This window comes from Colias eurytheme, chromosome 2 (genome assembly GCF_061535395.1).
Source record: "Colias eurytheme isolate Ceu_HAF_F1 chromosome 2, ilColEury1 Martin Lab GWU primary, whole genome shotgun sequence".
In the NCBI taxonomy this organism is placed as follows: domain Eukaryota; kingdom Metazoa; phylum Arthropoda; class Insecta; order Lepidoptera; family Pieridae; genus Colias; species Colias eurytheme.
This window is the reverse complement of record NC_142981.1, coordinates 706,411-725,356: the sequence shown is the minus strand read 5'-3', so window position 1 is coordinate 725,356 and position 18,946 is coordinate 706,411. Positions and strand designations below refer to the sequence as shown.

General features: G+C 33.9%; 1 protein-coding gene and 1 non-coding gene across 2 annotated transcripts; one reads left to right on the top strand and one right to left on the bottom strand.

Annotated features, from left to right (window-relative positions):
• Positions 1 to 6,300: 6,300 nt before the first annotated feature.
• On the bottom strand, positions 6,301 to 6,374 carry TRNAN-GUU (transfer RNA asparagine (anticodon GUU)). The gene has a single exon. It is a non-coding gene; the product is annotated as a tRNA-Asn (tRNA).
• A 3,250-nt stretch (positions 6,375 to 9,624) lies between these two features.
• On the top strand, positions 9,625 to 10,253 carry LOC149910047 (uncharacterized; the record flags this gene model as incomplete). Its single annotated transcript, XM_090107124.1, has 1 exon — positions 9,625 to 10,253. A coding segment is annotated over one exon (450 nt), but the record flags the coding sequence as incomplete, so codon positions are not given.
• Positions 10,254 to 18,946: the final 8,693 nt, after the last annotated feature.

Below are 18,946 nucleotides of genomic sequence, written 5' to 3'. Positions count from 1 at the left end.
GATTTTATAAATAATTAAATTATTTTCAGTACTAGATTTCCGCCCGCGGCTTCGCCCGCGTTTTCAAAGGAAAACCCGCATAGTTCCCGTTCCCGTGGGATTTCCGGGATAAAACCTATCCTATGTGTTAATCCAAGTTACCCTCTATATGTGTGCTAAATTTCATTGTAATCGGTTCATTAGTTTTTACGTGAAAGAGTAACAAACATCCATACATCCATACATCCATACAAACTTTCGCCTTTATAATAGTATTAAGATTAAGATTATTTTCTGATAATTCTTTTGATAAATGAAACAAAAGGATGCAATATTTTCATAACTTTTGAAGATATAATATCAAATGTCACATGAACGAAAGGCATATAAAATTGATTGTACTGCAAATTGTTAATTGTTTATGCAAACAACACTCACGGCTAATTCAATTTGGATGGAATTGAATTGACGTTTGGAAAATTTATTTTTTATTCGCGACTACAAATTAATTGATTGACGGACAATATAGGAATATTGTGTTTTTATAAGCAATAACTTTCTTTTTACGATAGCTTTAAGACAGAAGGTAACATTTTACTACATAAGTACACTTAAACAACAAATATTCGGCATACTTTATTAGGGGCCGATTTTTCAATGCTTGGATAAAACTTATTCGTCGAATAATGTATATAAAACTACCATTTTAAAAACGTTTAATTGCCCGTCTTGACAGTTTACGTGACATTTTAATATTATCGTGTAAGTAATACTTTATTGGACGGAGTTTTATCCAAGCATTGAAAAATCGGCCCTTAGTATATAAAAACACAAGCAATAATCCCTCTAACATGGACGTATAAAAAAAGACGGACGCCGTTTTACGAACAAACAACGTGAAGCCACCGTAGTAAGCTAGCGATCGTGTAAAGACAATAAACACGCACACATTCTCACCATAGTAAGCTAGTCGGCCGCCATTACGTCGTGAACTACCGACTGATTAACTGCGTCACTGTTTCACAAAAAATATTTAAAATGCCGTCTTGCGTGGTTAAATGGTGTCGCAACAGTACAATTTTAAATAACAAAACACAAGGGATTACATTCCACAGGGAAGCAAGTTATTTCTTTTATGTTTTAATGACAAAATTATTACGGCAAAATTTATAGAAAAAAATACAGCCGCCATTGTCATCAACACAGCTGTTGCCATGGCAACATGGCACACACACATGGATGTGTCGCCGCCATTACTAGGCTTCACTCAATGTTTAGGCGATATACCGTCCGTCTTTTTTTATACGTCCATGCCCTCTAATATCATAGTTCGTAAATTCGTAATATGCGAATATTTGGACGTATCTTTGCTTATCAATCATGTCAGAACCGTTGACCGGCCTTGATGAAATTTAGCATAGTATAAAATAAGAAAAATATTATTCCCTACTAGCTGTGCCCCGTGGTTTCACCCGCATTGCTCCGCTCTCGTTGGTCTTAGCGTGATGATGATTAGATAGACTATAAATGGGCTATCTAACACCGAAAGAATTTTTCAAATCGGACCAGTAGTTTCCGAGATTAGCGCGTTCAAACAAACAAACTCTTCAGCTTTATAATATTATCTAGTATAGATTATACAGTATACTATATCATTTAAAATCTTTTTCTTATTACGTAGGTAACCAAAGATCAAATCTCGTGTATATAAATAACAATCCACACAGTATAAATATCAGTAAATACTAAATTTTAAAAATAAAAGTGACACGATCCGTGCTATCCCTATAGTAGCGCTAGCATATGTCGAACATAAATTGTTTTAAAACACACATAAATAAACCGCCCGCTGGCTGCATCCTTTATTTTAATTTACTTACTAGTTTGAGCCCGTGGCGCTACTTGTGATTCCCTCGCTAGGCGCTACTTGAGGATTGTAAAATACTACGTGAATGTTTCAACTTTCAACCTAATCAAAATTATGAGTAAATTGGTTTTGTTTCTTAACAATATGAATTACTTTCCGTTGATAGTTAAGTACGTAATTTAAATGTAACATTTCCAAAACTTATTCAAATTCAAAAATCATCTTTTTGTCGTTCGTCTAAAATGTAAATTCATGCCCATTTGTCTCAAAAACACCAAACTATGTAGTTAGGTATACTTACTGTCTTTATTTTATGCGCAGTTTCACCGTGGTTTTTCCTCCGGTTTTTGCCCTCAAAATACATGAACATACAAACAAATTAACTCGAAAGCCGCACACAAGTGACATTGAACATAATAGCCACGTCAGGTGCGCAAAAACGCCCTCGTACCAAGTTATGGCACAAAACCTGGACAAGAGCCATCTGTCGCTGACATAACGTGATTTATCGTATACTTACGAGCAGCGCGTCTTGAGTGGATATCGTGGTACAAGTTTCATTTGATTTTCGATGCAATAATAAGGGTGCTTTTTCACCAATTATGTTCGAGGATGTGTAGCGAGGAATGTGTTTGTAAATAATAGTAGGTATCGCTTCAAACGCTAAATGCTTCAATGTAAGTGAACTTAGCAGATCATTTTTAGCAGATCAAAAAAAAAATGTGAGTTCTTATCGCGTGCAGTTGAGTTCTACAGTTCCTGATACTTCTTAGAAATAGTTCTGGCGTTTTTACCTTAAAAAACGACATTTGAAAAAACGATCTGCCAACTTCCCGTAGCAGATCATTTTTAGCAGATCAAAAAAAAAAAAATGTGAGTTCTTATCGCGTGCAGTTGAGTTCTACAGTTCCTGATACTTTTTAGAAATAGTTCTGGCGTTTTTACCTTAACAAACGACATTTGAAAAAACCCGACCTGGACCCGGCTTAACGTGATGCTAAGACGTAATGCTACGACGTGATGCTACGACGTGATGCTACGACGTGATGCTACGACGTGATGCTACGGCGTGATGCTACGCTGTGATGCTACGGCGTGATGCTACGGCGTAATGCTACGACATGTGTTACGGCGTGATGCTACGGCGTGATGCTACGGTGTGATGCTACGGCATGATGCTACGGCATGATGCTACGGCGTGATGCTACGGCATGATGCTACGGCATGATGCTACGGCGTGATGCTACGGCGTGATGATACGGCGTGATGCTACGGCGTAATGCTACGGCGCGATGCTACGGCATGATGCTACGGCATGATGCTACGGCATGATGCTACGGCATGATGCTACGGCATGATGCTACGGCATGAAGCTACGGCATGATGCTACGGCATGATACTACGGCGTGATGTTACGGCGTGATGCTACGGCATGGTGCTACGGCATGATGCTACGGCATGATGCTACGGCATGATGCTACGGAATGATGCTACGGCATGATGCTACGGCATGATACTACGGCGTGATGCTACGGCGTGATGCTACGGCGTGATGCTACGACATGGTGCTACGGCGTGATGAAATTCTTTATATATAAAAATGAATCGCAAAATGTGTTGGTAAGCGCATAACTTGAGAACGGCTGAACCGATTTCGATAATTCTTTTTTTATTATATTCCTTGAAGTACGAGGATGGTTCTTATGTAGAGAAAACGTAAACATGTACCACGGGCGAAGCCGGGGTGGACTGCTAGTTTATAATAAAATTGATATAGGTATGGCTGCTTATAACTTGTACCAAGCAATAATCTTATAAATTAAAATGTAGTTGAATGCAATCGCTTGACAAAAGCTATTAATTACCTATAACTTAATCAGTTATTGTAAAAGTGATCTTCCATTATTAATTAAAAAAATCACGATGAATTTAGAAAGGTTCAGTAAACCAAAAGCGTGGGCAATCTAATGACGGGTGAAAGTGTTTAAAACTGAATTCTTCAGAGTGGACAGTAAAAAACAAACACAGACACAAACACACACACACACACACAAATAAATAAAAACCAAAGTGACGACAAAAAAAGTTCCTCGAATAATAATCATTATTAAAATTGAAGTCTGTGATCAGTATTTTCCAGTTAATAGATGTCTTAGTTTATATGTTAATGGTGGTAGTTCAGTACAAAAATATTACAGCCTATTATAGAGCCCTAGAATGAACAAAGCCCCGGGCCCCAAATCCGGACCTGACCAATACAAAAAACATAATTAGTTACGTAATGGTCATTAACCGATATCATACAATTAATGAAGATTTCTATCTATGGGTGGTCTAATTATTGTTCTATCTCTTTCACACATATGATGTTAGACAGAGAGAAACAATCTTCCCACAGACCCTCGGAAGCGTTTTTGGTTAATTAATTGAAATGTATTTATTTTATACGCGTGTTTTATGATCGCTTTTAATTTGAAGAAAATTTTTGGTGGTCTGGAGAAATATTATACTAGTTGTGATTTGCAGCATGGCTTATGGTTAGATTAGAATTATCATTGCTAGGAAACTATAGAATTGATTTTATGCTTTTGATAAATAAATATAATGTGACTGAAATTGGGTATATTAATTTAATCTTCTTCTTATATATAAAAATGAATCGCAAAATGTGTTGGTAAGCGCATAACTCGAGAAGGGCTGAACCGATTTCGATAATTCTTTTTTTATTATATTCCTTGAAGTACGAGGATGGTTCTTATGTAGAGAAAATGTAAATATTATGTACCACGGGCGAAGCCGGGGCGGACCGCTAGTTATAGATAAATCATTAGGTACATAATGGTATTACTAACTACGTTCGGTTCGTCTGCGAGTGAAACCGCGCGGCATAGCTAGTAATTTAATAAATTACAAAAACACCATTTCATAATAACACAATCCGTGATCGAATACGGGAATTGGATTAAAAGCATAAATAATTAATAATTATCGAATAATATTTAATCCTTTGATTTCGATATAAAACTAATTACCGCCATTTTTGTTGCACCGGTGATTTTTAATTGACAATCAAACACATCGAAATATATTTTAATTAATTATAGTAATAAATGTTTTTAACTAGCTATTGGACCCGGCACCGCTTGGTTTTCTGAGATTAATGTAAATTCTAAAGTAATATGTATTGTGAAAATGAATGATTTTTGTTTGTTAGTGACCAACTTTAAAAATACTTACACCGATGTCGACAGATGACAACTCCGTGGTTTTCTATCGGATTGATTCTTTCATTTTTGGCAAGGAATTGTGTTAATTTATTTACTAACAAATGTTTAAAAGTTAACTAGGTTAAGCTTCTTCTACACATGATTTTTTATTTAGAGGTTATATTTTGAAAATATTATATTGAAATTCGACGTCTCATCAGTATTACATTGCATTCAAATAAATAAAATTTATTTTATAGAGTAGAGTAAGGAGTAAATAAATAAAAAATACATATTTGTAAGTTATTTTTTAAAGCCTTGTTTCATTTCATAGTTAAATTCATGTCAAAATGATCGCTTTGTGTATCCGAAACATTTATATACATATTTGCTTTTTGCACAAAAATAAATTAAAATAATTCCGTCCAACAATATTACCCTTTCACAAAAGGTCATTAACAACGTTTTCACTTGTGTATATTTTTAACAAAGTAAAGCTTTTAGCTGTTTCATTTATCAAATACATCGTACAGTGTACTGGAAAATTGTGATCTGAAATTGAAAATATGCTACGCTGTTTTGATACCTATTGTTAAGGTGGTAACATAAAAAATTGTGTGCACATTTTGGAATCATCAAGTGTGTACATAGGTATGAAATATTTTATTTTACGATGGACATGACAAATGGTTGAAGGAATTTTACGAAGATTTTCACTCTAATGGGGTTTGACTAATTGTAGGATGTAATAATTAAATGGTATTTACTTTTTATTTTTTAAAGTGCCGAAAAGGTGAAGGATTGATATATTTTGAACGATTGCTTTATTGTAGTATTGTACTAATCTACTCATCCATGTTATCATAATTTTTCTTAAATCATTAGAAAAGGTAATCTCGTTTTTATGCTTTTTATATGAATTTATTTCATTAGCAATCAAGTCTGGCATTTAACAGGCACATATTTAAACAAGTGCAATTGAAGATAAATAATAAATATAATACCACAGATATAGGTACCATATAAACGGATATCTACTATTCACGCATTTCTGAGAATTGAGAAACAGCTGATATACTTAACGAATAATAAACGTCAAAATATTTATGTTAAAATAGTAAAAACGTATAAGTATTATGAAGTAATGGAAGTACAAATTTATACACATAATATTAATAATTATTTTTATAAATTAATTTTTTTTTTAATTTCTCAATCTTAAGAAAATAAATACAAACAAAAAGATTCCGCCCCCGGGTGGGCTCGAACCACCAACCTTTCGGTTAACAGCCGAACGCGCTAGCCAATTGCGCCACGGAGGCGATGATGACATCTTTGAAATTAATGAACTGTCTATAATGACTCATCTTTCGTCTACTTTATCGAATTTTTATGAGATTGTTTAATTTAATGATTATGGGATAATTACTTAGATAATAGATAATAATATATTGCTAAATTATTTTTTTTTAATTGAATTTTTCATTCATATAATATTATGTAGGTTAGTTTGAGATAAAAAAATGTATTTAAATTATCATAAATTATGGTGTGCGCATCGAACTTTGAGCCCTAGACTTTTGATTGAAATAGTAGCCAATCTTTCACTAGGTCATCTTTGAAAGGTATTAAAAATAATACGTACTAGATAGGAAGTTTATAAAATTGAAAAAATAAGCTCACTAATACTCACTACACAATTTGAAAACTACATCGATAATAATATCACAGATAATGTAAATTGTGCCTACTCTACAATATACATAATAAAATTGCCTTTATTTTTTCCAGTTTGAACCGGATTAACCCGTATGAGAAGATAGTAGTTATGTATATTCAATTTAATTCACAAGAACGAATAAATCAGATCCATTTGACGCCTACCTAGCATCAATAAATCATATCTAAGGGCTATTTCCTTTGAGATAAACAAATTGCGGTGTCATTCGGATTAACTTAATGATGGGAAATTTGCTGATTATATTTGAATTCTGTTAGAAGTACGAGAAATCTAGATTTTTTAGTACTTATTTAAACCAATTACATTTACCTAATTAAAACGGTTTAAACCATTTATGAAATGCTAATGCAGAAGCCATTTTAATTGATTTAACTCACTAATTTTCCCTTCTTTTTCCGGATAGATATAATTTGTTAATATTATCTATTTTTTATGATAATAATTAATAATATGACCTTATGTTATTTTATCATTCATAATAAATAGTTTTAAACAATCTAGTATTAAATAACTCTTAAAAAGAGTTTTGGCTTGGACCAAACACTAATAAACAGGTGCAAAGCACAACTTTTTTAACACAAGATATATTTTTTTACCTTACAAACGTAACATAAATATTGACGTCATTAAATGACTGTATTATAAAGGCCAAAAGCAACCGACGGAAATAATCTATAGATCAACAATGGATGATTAAGCCCAATAAAGGCGGATCGAGGACCTCAAGTGATCGGCGGTGACTTGCAACTTTCTGACCTGTCAAACTTAATGAAGGTTTAGGCCACAACGTGAGTTTAAACGGAGATCGTGGATATGGCCCACGGCTACGCTCGTAAATTGTTGCGCAACTATCCTACTTCCTAATAAATATAACCTATAAACTAATAATATAAGCGCAAACATTTGTAATAATGTATGGATGTATGTTTGTTACTCTTTGACGTGAAAACTACAGAATGATTTGTAATGATACTTGGGAGTGTGGTAGCTTATTTTCCAGAATATAGTCATGCATTTACTTACAATTAATTATGTAGGTATTATTATTAAGAGGATGTTATGTGAATAATATTTCTTCACGGCCAAATATTGTTATCCCCTCTATGTGTAGGTACACTCTTTCAAAAAAAATAGACCAAATAAACTGCAGTTAATTTATCTTCGGGATGAGTATCCGATTTTTTTGATTGTATGACGTCATCAATAATCATCATTTTATGAAAATAAAACAGGGGCCATGATTGCCAACATAGAAAAAAAATTGGTTCATTTTTAGGTTCTAACTTCTAAGTAGTTTTAGTTTTAGTGACCCTTATTTCCTTCACAATATAATATTATTGCGTACAACGTTACTCAATTGTTAGTAGGTAGGTATCTAAAATTGCCAATACAAGGCCAATACAATACATTTAATTCATTGAATCGCGCTAAAAATAAAAATGTTACTAATCGTACAAAATCGCTATTTTGTGTTTCCCCTATTTTGTCTGACGGATGATGTATTAATACGGGAATTTCTAACACATTTTGATTTATGTTGGCGGGAAAAATTGCACGCGTCATTGCGTATTGAAATCTGACAATTTTTCATCAACTTATCTTTAAAGCTCTTTGGAATCGTCGCATAAACACCTTAAGGCAAGGGATATTAGTAATCTATAAATACACTTAAGATTTATCTAGATTTAGAGCTAATTTTTACATAGGTATTTTGGAAATAAATGGTACTTAGGTTATCATAAGGTTTAATGACAGGTTTCCTAAAATATTAAAAGTTTAATTATATAATATAATAATTCGTTATAATAAATTTTCACAAAAAATGGATTTTTTACGGCTGAGACATTATTTCGTTATTTTATAAACAAATCTTATAACAAAATGTTATTTTGTCCGCAATCCGCAACTGCTTTTAATCAACCTCAAAAAAAATACGGTTACATTCTTAGAGTAAATACTCTAAGATACTACTGTACATATAATATATACTCTAAGGTCACATTGTTCATATATTTTAGGTCTATTAAACATTTTTTTTATCAAAATTTTTTTCTATGAAATTCCCTTTTCTGATTGCCAACGTTTTAAACAGGCGACAGTGTAGCGACGCATTAATTTGATTAAAATCTATTTGAATACTGAAAGTCATTGCAACCCCGAATGGGGGATTTTCATTGTGGTTCTACATATACTTTTTATGGAATTCCCTTTTCATTTGTATTGTAATTTATCAAACGTGACATTTTCTTGTATTTTTCACTAATTAATATATATTAATGCTGTCTGTTGACGAAAGGGTCTGTGTTTTGGATCAGTTTTTAGAGGTAGTGGGATCTAATTTAATCTCAATTACTGGTTCGATTTGAAAAATTATTTTGTTGCTAGATAGCCCAAACGCGGGTAAAACCGCGGGGCACAGCTACTATGTAAATATGACCAGCTTCATCTCGGAGCGTTAGTTACTCTAATTAGTATTTACTTATTAAAAAGTACTCAAATGAAATTTATACAAGTTTTTTATTTTAAATATTTTTTATGGATTAAAGAAATAAAAAAAAATATGGAATGATCGTATCCACACAAAGCTTTTTCCACCAAAAATATATAGCCTATAAAACGAAATCCCCTTTTAAAGAATTTGTAAAGTCATCGAGTGGATTAAATAGATTCGTCCCATGGGACACAATCAGAGATAACATGTGGTCCCGCCCGCATGGGGTCTGCTGACAGATCCATTCATCTGCATTTGATGTAACGACGTTGATGCTGTTTTGATACTTGGTAGGCATTGAGATGTATGTATACTAGAGAGGCGATCGCTACTACAGGACAAAATCCCTGATGACACATTACGGATTCTGTGGCAAGGACATCTGCCCAACGCTGTACGAGCTGTTCTCGCGGTTTCGGATACCAAATCCCTCGACAGCTTAGCTGCCATCGCAGACAACGTTTTGGAGTCTACACAAAGCGTCAGTAGCGTCAATGAAGTGACACAAAAGCAGCACCAGCCTTCTACGAGTGCAACTAACAAGGATACGGAGCTCATAATGGCGGAAATCGCCAAGCTAACCCTCAAAGTGGCCAACTTGGAGAGATCCAGACCAGCACGGCGATGGAACTACCGTGGACGTCCACGTTCTCAGAGTCGTAACCGTGCACACTCAGCACCTCGACGAAGTCCAAACAGTCCAGGCTGGCTTTGCTTTTACCATCATCGTTACCGGGACAACGCACGGAACTGTAAGGAGCCCTGCGCGTGGAAGGTCAAGGAAAACTAAACAAGGTGCAGCCTGCGGCGGAAGTCTGCACCATCCAACCCTGTAATCGCCTACGCATCACCGACATAAATAGTGGTTTAAAGTTTTTAATTGACACTGGTGCGAATATCTCTGTTTTGCCAATAGGTAAACGATGTCAAACAAGTAAGTGCAGTGATTATAAATTATTCGCAGCAAATGGTACTGAAATAAAAACCTACGGTACTAAGTCTCTAGTTCTAAATTTAAAGTTAAGGCGACCTTATCGGTGGGATTTCGTAATTGCTGACGTGAAACAACCAATTTTAGGAGCAGATTTTTTAAGTTATTATAAGTTACTAGTTGATGTCAGCTCACGAAAACTCATTGATCAAATTACAGATTTAAAAGTAATAGGTTCGATTGTTTGCGTCACTGAGCCATCCGTACTATCTTTTAGTGTAGGGCATCCATATTATAATTTGTTACGGGACTTTCCCAATTTAACTAAACCTACATCATTTTTAAATTTGCCACCTAGTTCTATACAACATTGTATAGAAACTACCGGACCTCCGGTATATGCTAGGGCGAGACCGTTACCTCCAGATAAGTATAAACTTGTAAAGAAAGAATTTGAAAAGATGCAAGAGCTAGGTATATGTCGTCAATCTAAAAGCGCTTGGGCGAGTCCTCTCCATGTGGTTACTAAGAAAAATGGAGATATTAGGCCTTGTGGTGATTATCGCAGGCTTAACGCAATCACCAAGCCGGATCGTTACCCTATTCCCCGTCTCCAGGACTTTACGTACATCTTAGCAGGTAAGACTTGTTTTTCAAAAATTGACATAAATAGAGCATACCATTTTATAGAAACTGCACCTCAAGACGTAGAGAAAACAGCAATTATTACACCTTTCGGACTATTTGAATTTCCAAGGATGACTTTTGGTTTATGTAATGCAGCCCAAACATTTCAGAGATTCATGGACACCGTATTCAATGGCCTAGATTTTATTTTTAATTATATTGATGACGCCTTGATCGCTAGCGAAAATGAAACCCAACACCTTGAGCACTTGCGTATTGTTTTTCAACGTTTATCGCAAAATAATATTAAAATTAATTTAAATAAATGTTCTTTCGGACAGTCTCAGTTTGAATATTTAGGTTTTTATGTTTCAAAGGATGGAATTCGACCTTCTGAAGATAAAGTTAAAGCGATAATAGATTATCCTAGACCTGAAACCGTATCAGGATTACGTCGTTTTACCGGTATGATTAATTTTTATCGTGCTCATTTACCGCACGCCGCGTCATATCAGGCAATTTTTAATAGGTATTTAGGTAGTACTAAAAAGAACGACCAAACCAAAATTGATTGGTCACAGGAAGCAATCGAAGCGTTTGAACAATGTAAGATAGGTCTTAAACAGGCCGCTACATTGGCTCATCCACGAGTAGATTCGAATTTAGCTTTAATGACTGATGCATCAGATACATGCGTAGGAGCCGTCTTGCAGCAACAGGTTAATGGCTGTTGGCAACCCTTAGGATACTTTTCAAGAAAGTTAACTAATGCACAGCAAAAATACTCTACGTATGATCGAGAGTTACTTGCGATTTATTTAGCAATTAAGCATTTTCGAAAATTATTTGAAGGACGACGCATTACTGTTTTTACGGATCATAAACCTCTAACATACGCATTTTTAAAATTAGGTAAAGAATCTAATGAAACACCGAGGAGAATACGACACTTAATTTATATCAGCGAATTTACAACGGATATACAACATATTACTGGCAAAAATAATATAGTAGCCGATTCTTTGTCACGAATAGAAACAATATATTTTCCTACCGTTTTAGATTATAATGAATTAGCAGAATCGCAATCAATGGACGACTATTTGACGAATAATAACACGAATTTATTAAAGAAAATGTTTATACCTACTTGTAATAAAGCGATTTTTTGTGATTTTTCGACAGGTACTGCTCGACCTTATTTAACAGACAAATTTAGACGTTTAGCTTTTAACAGTATACACAATATCAGCCATCCAGGGGTTCGAGCTACCCGAAAATTAGTTACGGAAAAGTTTTATTGGCCAAAAATGAATTCCGACATTAATTTATGGTCAAAAACGTGTCTGGAATGTCAACGTTCTAAGATAGATAGACATTCAGTTGCTGACTTAGGTAAATTTCCAAATGCTGATCGGTTCGAACATATCCATGTCGACATAATAGGTCCATTACCCATAACAGAACATGGATATAGATACTGTTTAACTGTCATTGATCGATACACACGCTGGCCCGAGGCTTTACCTATTCGTGATATTACCGCCGAGACAGTAGCAAAATTTTTATACGAAAATTGGATATGTCGCTATGGTTGTCCAATCAAACTCACGAGTGATCAAGGTCGGCAATTTGAGAGTTCATTGTTTAGAGAACTTATGAATTTACTAGGTATAAATAGGATTCGTACGACTAGTTATCACCCTCAGGCAAACGGCGCTGTAGAACGCTGGCATAGGACACTCAAAGCAGCGCTTATGGCACGTTTATCAAGTAAGTCATGGGTTCAGGAGTTGCCCACAGTTCTTTTAGGTTTACGAGCCGCGTATAGAAGCGATTCTGGAGTTTCAGCTGCTCAACTAACCTTCGGGCGTACCCTACGGTTACCCGGAGATTTTTATGACAGCACGAAAAATACTACATCATTAGAACCTTCCGAATATATAAAACAAATACAGAGTCAAGTTAAGTCATTACAACCAGTTCCCGAATCTCATAGTAATACTCGTTCATTTTTCGTTCATCCCGATCTTTCCAAAGTAAATTTCGTTTTTGTACGGGATGACTCAGTGCGTAAACCTTTGAAACCACCCTATGACGGTCCTTACCGCGTAGTGGAAAGGAGGTCCAAGGTTTACATCGTGCAGTTACCAAATCGGCAAACTGCAATCTCGATAGACCGACTCAAACCAGCGTACGTATTAGCCGAAAATGAATCAAAGATAACTGAATCGAAAGATACACCTGAACCTCCCGTTTCACCAGGAATTGAACCCACGACCTCAGTTCGAAGAACCCGTTACGGTCGTGTCATTAAACCCACAGTACGTTTTAATATATAATTTTAAGTATGTTATCCACTAAATACGTTAATAGCTGTTACTATATGATTTTATACCCTATTTAGCTCTATAAAACATAGTATCGCATTCGATTTATGTTTAGTGTAACATAGCCGTAAGTTTCGCAATCCCACAAAATTGTATCGTAAACATATTATATTGTATTTTATTTTGTTTTTATTTTGTTTTTGTTTCGCAATTGTAACTTATTATATGTATCGTACTGTAATGTGACACGCTTGCTTAATACGACCAATTTGTGTGATAATCATGTAACTTGTATCTGCCTGTTTTCTATTAATTGTTTAAATTTCTCTATATTATTTTTTTTTTTTTTTGTAAAAGGGGGGGAATATTGTAGGGGTTTTGCTGACTTACAAAACACATAATGTAATAATAAATGTAATGTATTATATACAGTGTGAAACTCCCAATTGTCGTTGCCGGACGTTTACGCCGTGCGCAATAAATATGTATGCTTCGTAAGCGAGTATTTCATTTAGTACACCCAAACACCTAAACTCTCTTTACAACGAGCTAGAGTCAAAAGTCACGAGTCTCATTAGTCTGTGCCGGACTGTGCTCCCCGCTTGCCGCGTCAACACGTGTTATTGCTCTGTTCAAAATGCCTTCGTGTGTGCTAAGATATTGTTTTAACAGTTCCCATAATACAAACAAAGCCCGAGGAGTGACTTTTCACCAGTAAGTTTCCTTATTATGAGTAAGTCATAATAAGTCATTTTACTAATATTGTTATCATTTTGCGAAAAATCACCACGCGTTCTGCGTTTCGCGCCATTTTTCATAGACTAACAGCACAGACGTGACACTATCGATGAGTCTGTTAAAAAAATGCAACTGGATTTTTTAACTATGAATAATGAATATACAATATATACTAGGAAAGATTACCGTGGTGTAGTACCTAAATATTTATACTTTTACCCGACTACGCAAAGTGAAACGGTAGGTTATATTAAGTAATATTTATTTATTTACCTATTTTTTTATTAAAAAAAGGTTTATCAACAGTTGTTCCAATAGGATTCAGATCAGCCATCAACATTGAATCATCGTATCCATTTAATTAGGGCTATTATAAACCAAAATTCGATTACATCATGAAGCAAAAACTGATAAAACTATTGATTACTACACAAAACGACAAAAGCTTACTAAATTGATATTATTTAAAGGAAATTAAAATACATAGTTTAATATATAATCCTCTTTTTATTAATTCCCTAGTATCAGTACCACCAGATAATACCGAGTAAACAGATTGCACAATGTGTCGCATCTGCGCGCATTGCTTAATCTTTGAACTTGAAGCCACGCCTCGCTCGTTCCACACGTACACGTACCCCACCACATCGGCCGCGCGTAATGTTTTTGTTTGGAATAACAACTCTAGTACGTAGTACATATTATCTCAATGTTGGTAGGTTGCTTTTTGGTGATTAAATAATGCGCGATTTGTTTTTTTTTATTGTGTATCTCAGTGTATCTACATTTTTTTAGCACGCTATAGTGTAAAAAATTTAAAAAAAAATTCTTATGAAGCATAATAAAATATAAAGTATTGAAATTTTGTTTGGTTCCAAATAGTATTAAATAGATATTAGGTAATTATTTTCTTCGGAAAATCTCAATCTATCTATTGCTACAGTCAGTGCCGTGATAAGTGCATCGTCATTCTTCACGGAAAAGTATTCAGGCTTGTTTTTAATTTTTTTTTTATAAAACTTTGTAGATTGCTTTGCTTTTTGCAGTCAATGTTTAATTCCTAGATCGCTAAATATATCTAACAACGCTCTAGACTTTGACGTTTACATGTAATGTAAAATTTATCACACAATTTTCTCTACAATGAAACATAAGTCACTATTTACGAAACCGTAGCGAAGCCACAGAATAATAACTAGTAGCTAGTAAGCGAAGCGAAGTCGATATTAGTAATAATCAAAGAAACATCCCTATATTGTAGGAGAGCCCGTGGGAGATAGTCCTTCACCGATCTGATAACCAGATGAGACGTATTTTTTATTAAATATTTTTTATTAACAAACATGCTTTATGTATATAATTGCTTGCCTATCGAAAAGTGGTCATGGCTTAGACCAATATCCTCTGTCTTAACATTTAAATGGGAAATAATATACAATGATTTATGAGATTATTGCGATGGTGAGAAGCGTGGGGTCTTTAATAGTGTTGGAAGTGTACTTATCGATAAACGCTAAATTGTGTAGGTTTTAGAAGAACAAATTATTTCATTTCAATACACGATATTGAATTATTGATTTATTTAAAAATATATATTATGTTTATCAGCCATCTGGTTTCCATAACACAAGCGCCTATGGGATCAGATCAGATCGTGCGGCGTGCCGTGTGTGAAAATTGTCCTGAAATATTTATTTATTATTTATTACGATATTATTATTTTTGAAGTGAAACTGCTTTAGGCGCGTTGAGAGTAAAAGTTCAAAGTCGCGTCATGGCAATACCGTCACGTCATGGACTAAGGCGACGATTTTTGGAAAAGAAGTTTCACTTCTGACACGTGTGCTCGGCACACACGTTCTTTTTTGTAATTAAGTAAATAGTTATGATTTGAATCAATTACAACAAAACCACGACATTACCTATAAAATTATAAATCTACGAAATTTTAAAAACCATTTAGAATTCCATCGAGTTTCATTAAATTACGTTCACAAATCATTATCCCATTATTTCTGTACGGTGGGCTTTAACCGCCGATTTTCAATGCAATTAATATAATCCCCGCTAACAAAAGTTCAATAATTTTGCCGACATAACCGCATGTACAACGAACTATTCATACCTCAACGATTACGTCGATTTTCGTAATTACTTAATTTGTTGTGTCATCCTTGCTGGCTAATATTATTATTGCGAAAGGTTTTGTTTTATAATATTATTATTGCGAAAGGTTTTTTTTGTTTGTTTGTCTATCTTTATACATGGCATTCCTATCGGAAAGCTAGTCATCTATATTGCACGCCTCATAAGCGAAGCGTTGAGGTGGGTACTACTGTCACTTCGCGCAAAACATCTGATTTTTCAAACTTAAAATGTCTTTATGTATCATACATTGCACTTGTAAGATAATACATACACACATATTAAGAAAAAACACTACTTTTAACATTCATGATATTTTTAATGTCATTTTTGTTATTTAAACTAGTTAAAAAACAGTTTAAAAAAGTTCTGTCTTGGACGTCCGTGTGTCTGTATGTGCGGAGGATTTTCTTGTTAACACGATAGCGACCGAAATACTTTACTAATCGAGTCTTTTTTTTTCTCTTACGCTTGAGTATGCTCAGGAATAGAACCCTTTCATTTTTCAGGGTCTGATTCGATGTGGTTTAATTGTTATTAAATAAACAAAAATAATAATTAATAAATAATTATTAAAAAAAAATTATGAGGCGTGCACTTTTGGATTTTCCAAACTATTTTCTTACTCTCTTCTGTTTATTTTTAGTTCCACAATGTTTTAGTTTAGGTAGTGCAGCACCTTGATAATTTTTACTATAGAGCTGATAAGCTCTTTCATATCTTATTCGTTTTATTTTTTTTATGTTTGTATGTTTAACTACATAGATTAGTTCTTAGTTGCAGAAGAGCAGTACTGTAATTTATATTCTCAAAATAGGTAGTCATATAATTTTCATAAAATCTCTCCCCATAAATTTCCGTCAATAACCACCTAAGTCAACCTGAATACAATAAGTATTATTCCCATTTCTCATTATAATATAGAACCTAAGACCCCCCTTTCAGAGGGCATTAAATGGCTTCAAGCGATTAAGTCACACGTTCAAAGAATATTGTGTTTTGAAGACGAAATTTGGCGGGAAACCGCTTAAGAGCGTCACAAATCTTTTGGTGTGAGGTTTTGATAAATATAATTTTCATCCGCTTTTGATAACGTCCAATTTAACAGCTATTATTACGATGATAATTTGCGATCGTTTTATTTGTTGTGTTTGTATTTCTATTTTTATTAAATGAAACTCTTTAACTTAAAATATATTTTTTGGTGTGTGATATAATGTCTAGTTAAAATAGGTTTTAATTGGAACTGTTGATAATACAAATAAAAAGGTAAAGTTTTCTAAAAGATTTTTTTTTTCATACAGTAAAAAAATATTTTTGGTTAATAAAAATTAATATGTACTATGTAGTTAATATTATAATTATATTTATCTCTAGACATACCTACATAATATTATAATGCAAATATAGATTCTTAAACAAGAATAGATACAACTTTAATTAATTTCACATCTATTTCAATTAATTCACATCTTAACTTCGAATGAATAAATATATTCACATTATTCAAGATCAAAACAATGGAGTCCATTCTCAGAATGGTTGTTGATCGACTAAATCCGTTGTGAAGCGTCCATCGTAGTGGCCTTATTCTGATGGCTTCATGGCTTTTAATTTATTTGAATTATTATCAGCAAAGATTTTCAAAAACGCACTTTAATAAATAAATACTTAGCCATTAGAGTAGATACATTAAAACATAGGTACCTAATAATTTAAATACTGTGGTAATAATGTTTTATGGCTTAATAATTCTTAATCGGTGGATTAATTTTGACAGGAGTTTGATGTTCTGGATACCATCTGTACTATAACCAGGTAGGTAGGTAACCTACTAACTAACTTAATTTTATAATAAAATAATTAATTTGAAATTATCAGCTGTTTGTGAATTTATACCTACGCTACGGTGGCGGCACAGACTAATAATAATGTGGCGGGAAAAGCTTTCGCTGCAGTAGCTTTAGACCTTACTGCGTACAAAAAAATCTTCTTCTTTATAATATTATTAGTACAGACTAAAAGTTCTGCACTATAGAGCTTGAGATTTCTTTCTTTCTTTCTTTCTTTCTAGATGACATAAACTATCAGCATTATAAACTTTTTAACCATTCAAGTATCATATTCCGTATCAGAATAGTGCTCTCTGTGATATTCGCCGGGTGCTTCGTGTCCGACCATGTACGCCGGCGGGCTGGCTTTAACTGAAAACAACCCTGTACCTAGCGTACCTAGGTATACTATGCGGCTAAATTACGTGGACATTTAATGTTGATTGTTTCCAAACTGACGCTGTTATCTTTAATGTGCTTGTTAGTGTGTATGTTCTAGTTTATAGATAGGCTGCACAAATTGTGATTAGTTTTAGCGATGTCGTCTGATTATTTTTGAAATTTATTTTGCCAAGATAATATAGGCACGGAATAATAATTAGTAACTATCGTTTGATTTTCGATATAGACATACATACTACGAATGAAGGGTTGAAAATTTGTTTGGGGAACAGCTGTCATGCGATAACGAGTGGTACCGCGGGCAAAATATAGTTTTAAACTACGAAATGTTTTTTATTTGTTCTTGAAACCACTGTCATTTAAATTTATGCAAAAAATTTGATTACAATAGTGTTCAAGCAGAATTTGGTTAATTTTAAAAGTCTAGAATGTTTCCCTGTAATCTGAAACAAACACAAGTTTTCAATACCTAAATTAAGTAGAAATAAATAACAAAATCAAATTGAATAACCTCCCCGAAGAGTTAAAAGGAGATTAAATGTTGAAAAAAGGGTTTTAAACTCACATTAAACCATTGAGTAGTTCTTGTTACTTGTAATTATTTCCTCTGAATGTGCATTTCAGTACATTTGCAATGCTGTCTGGCGTTAGGTGTTT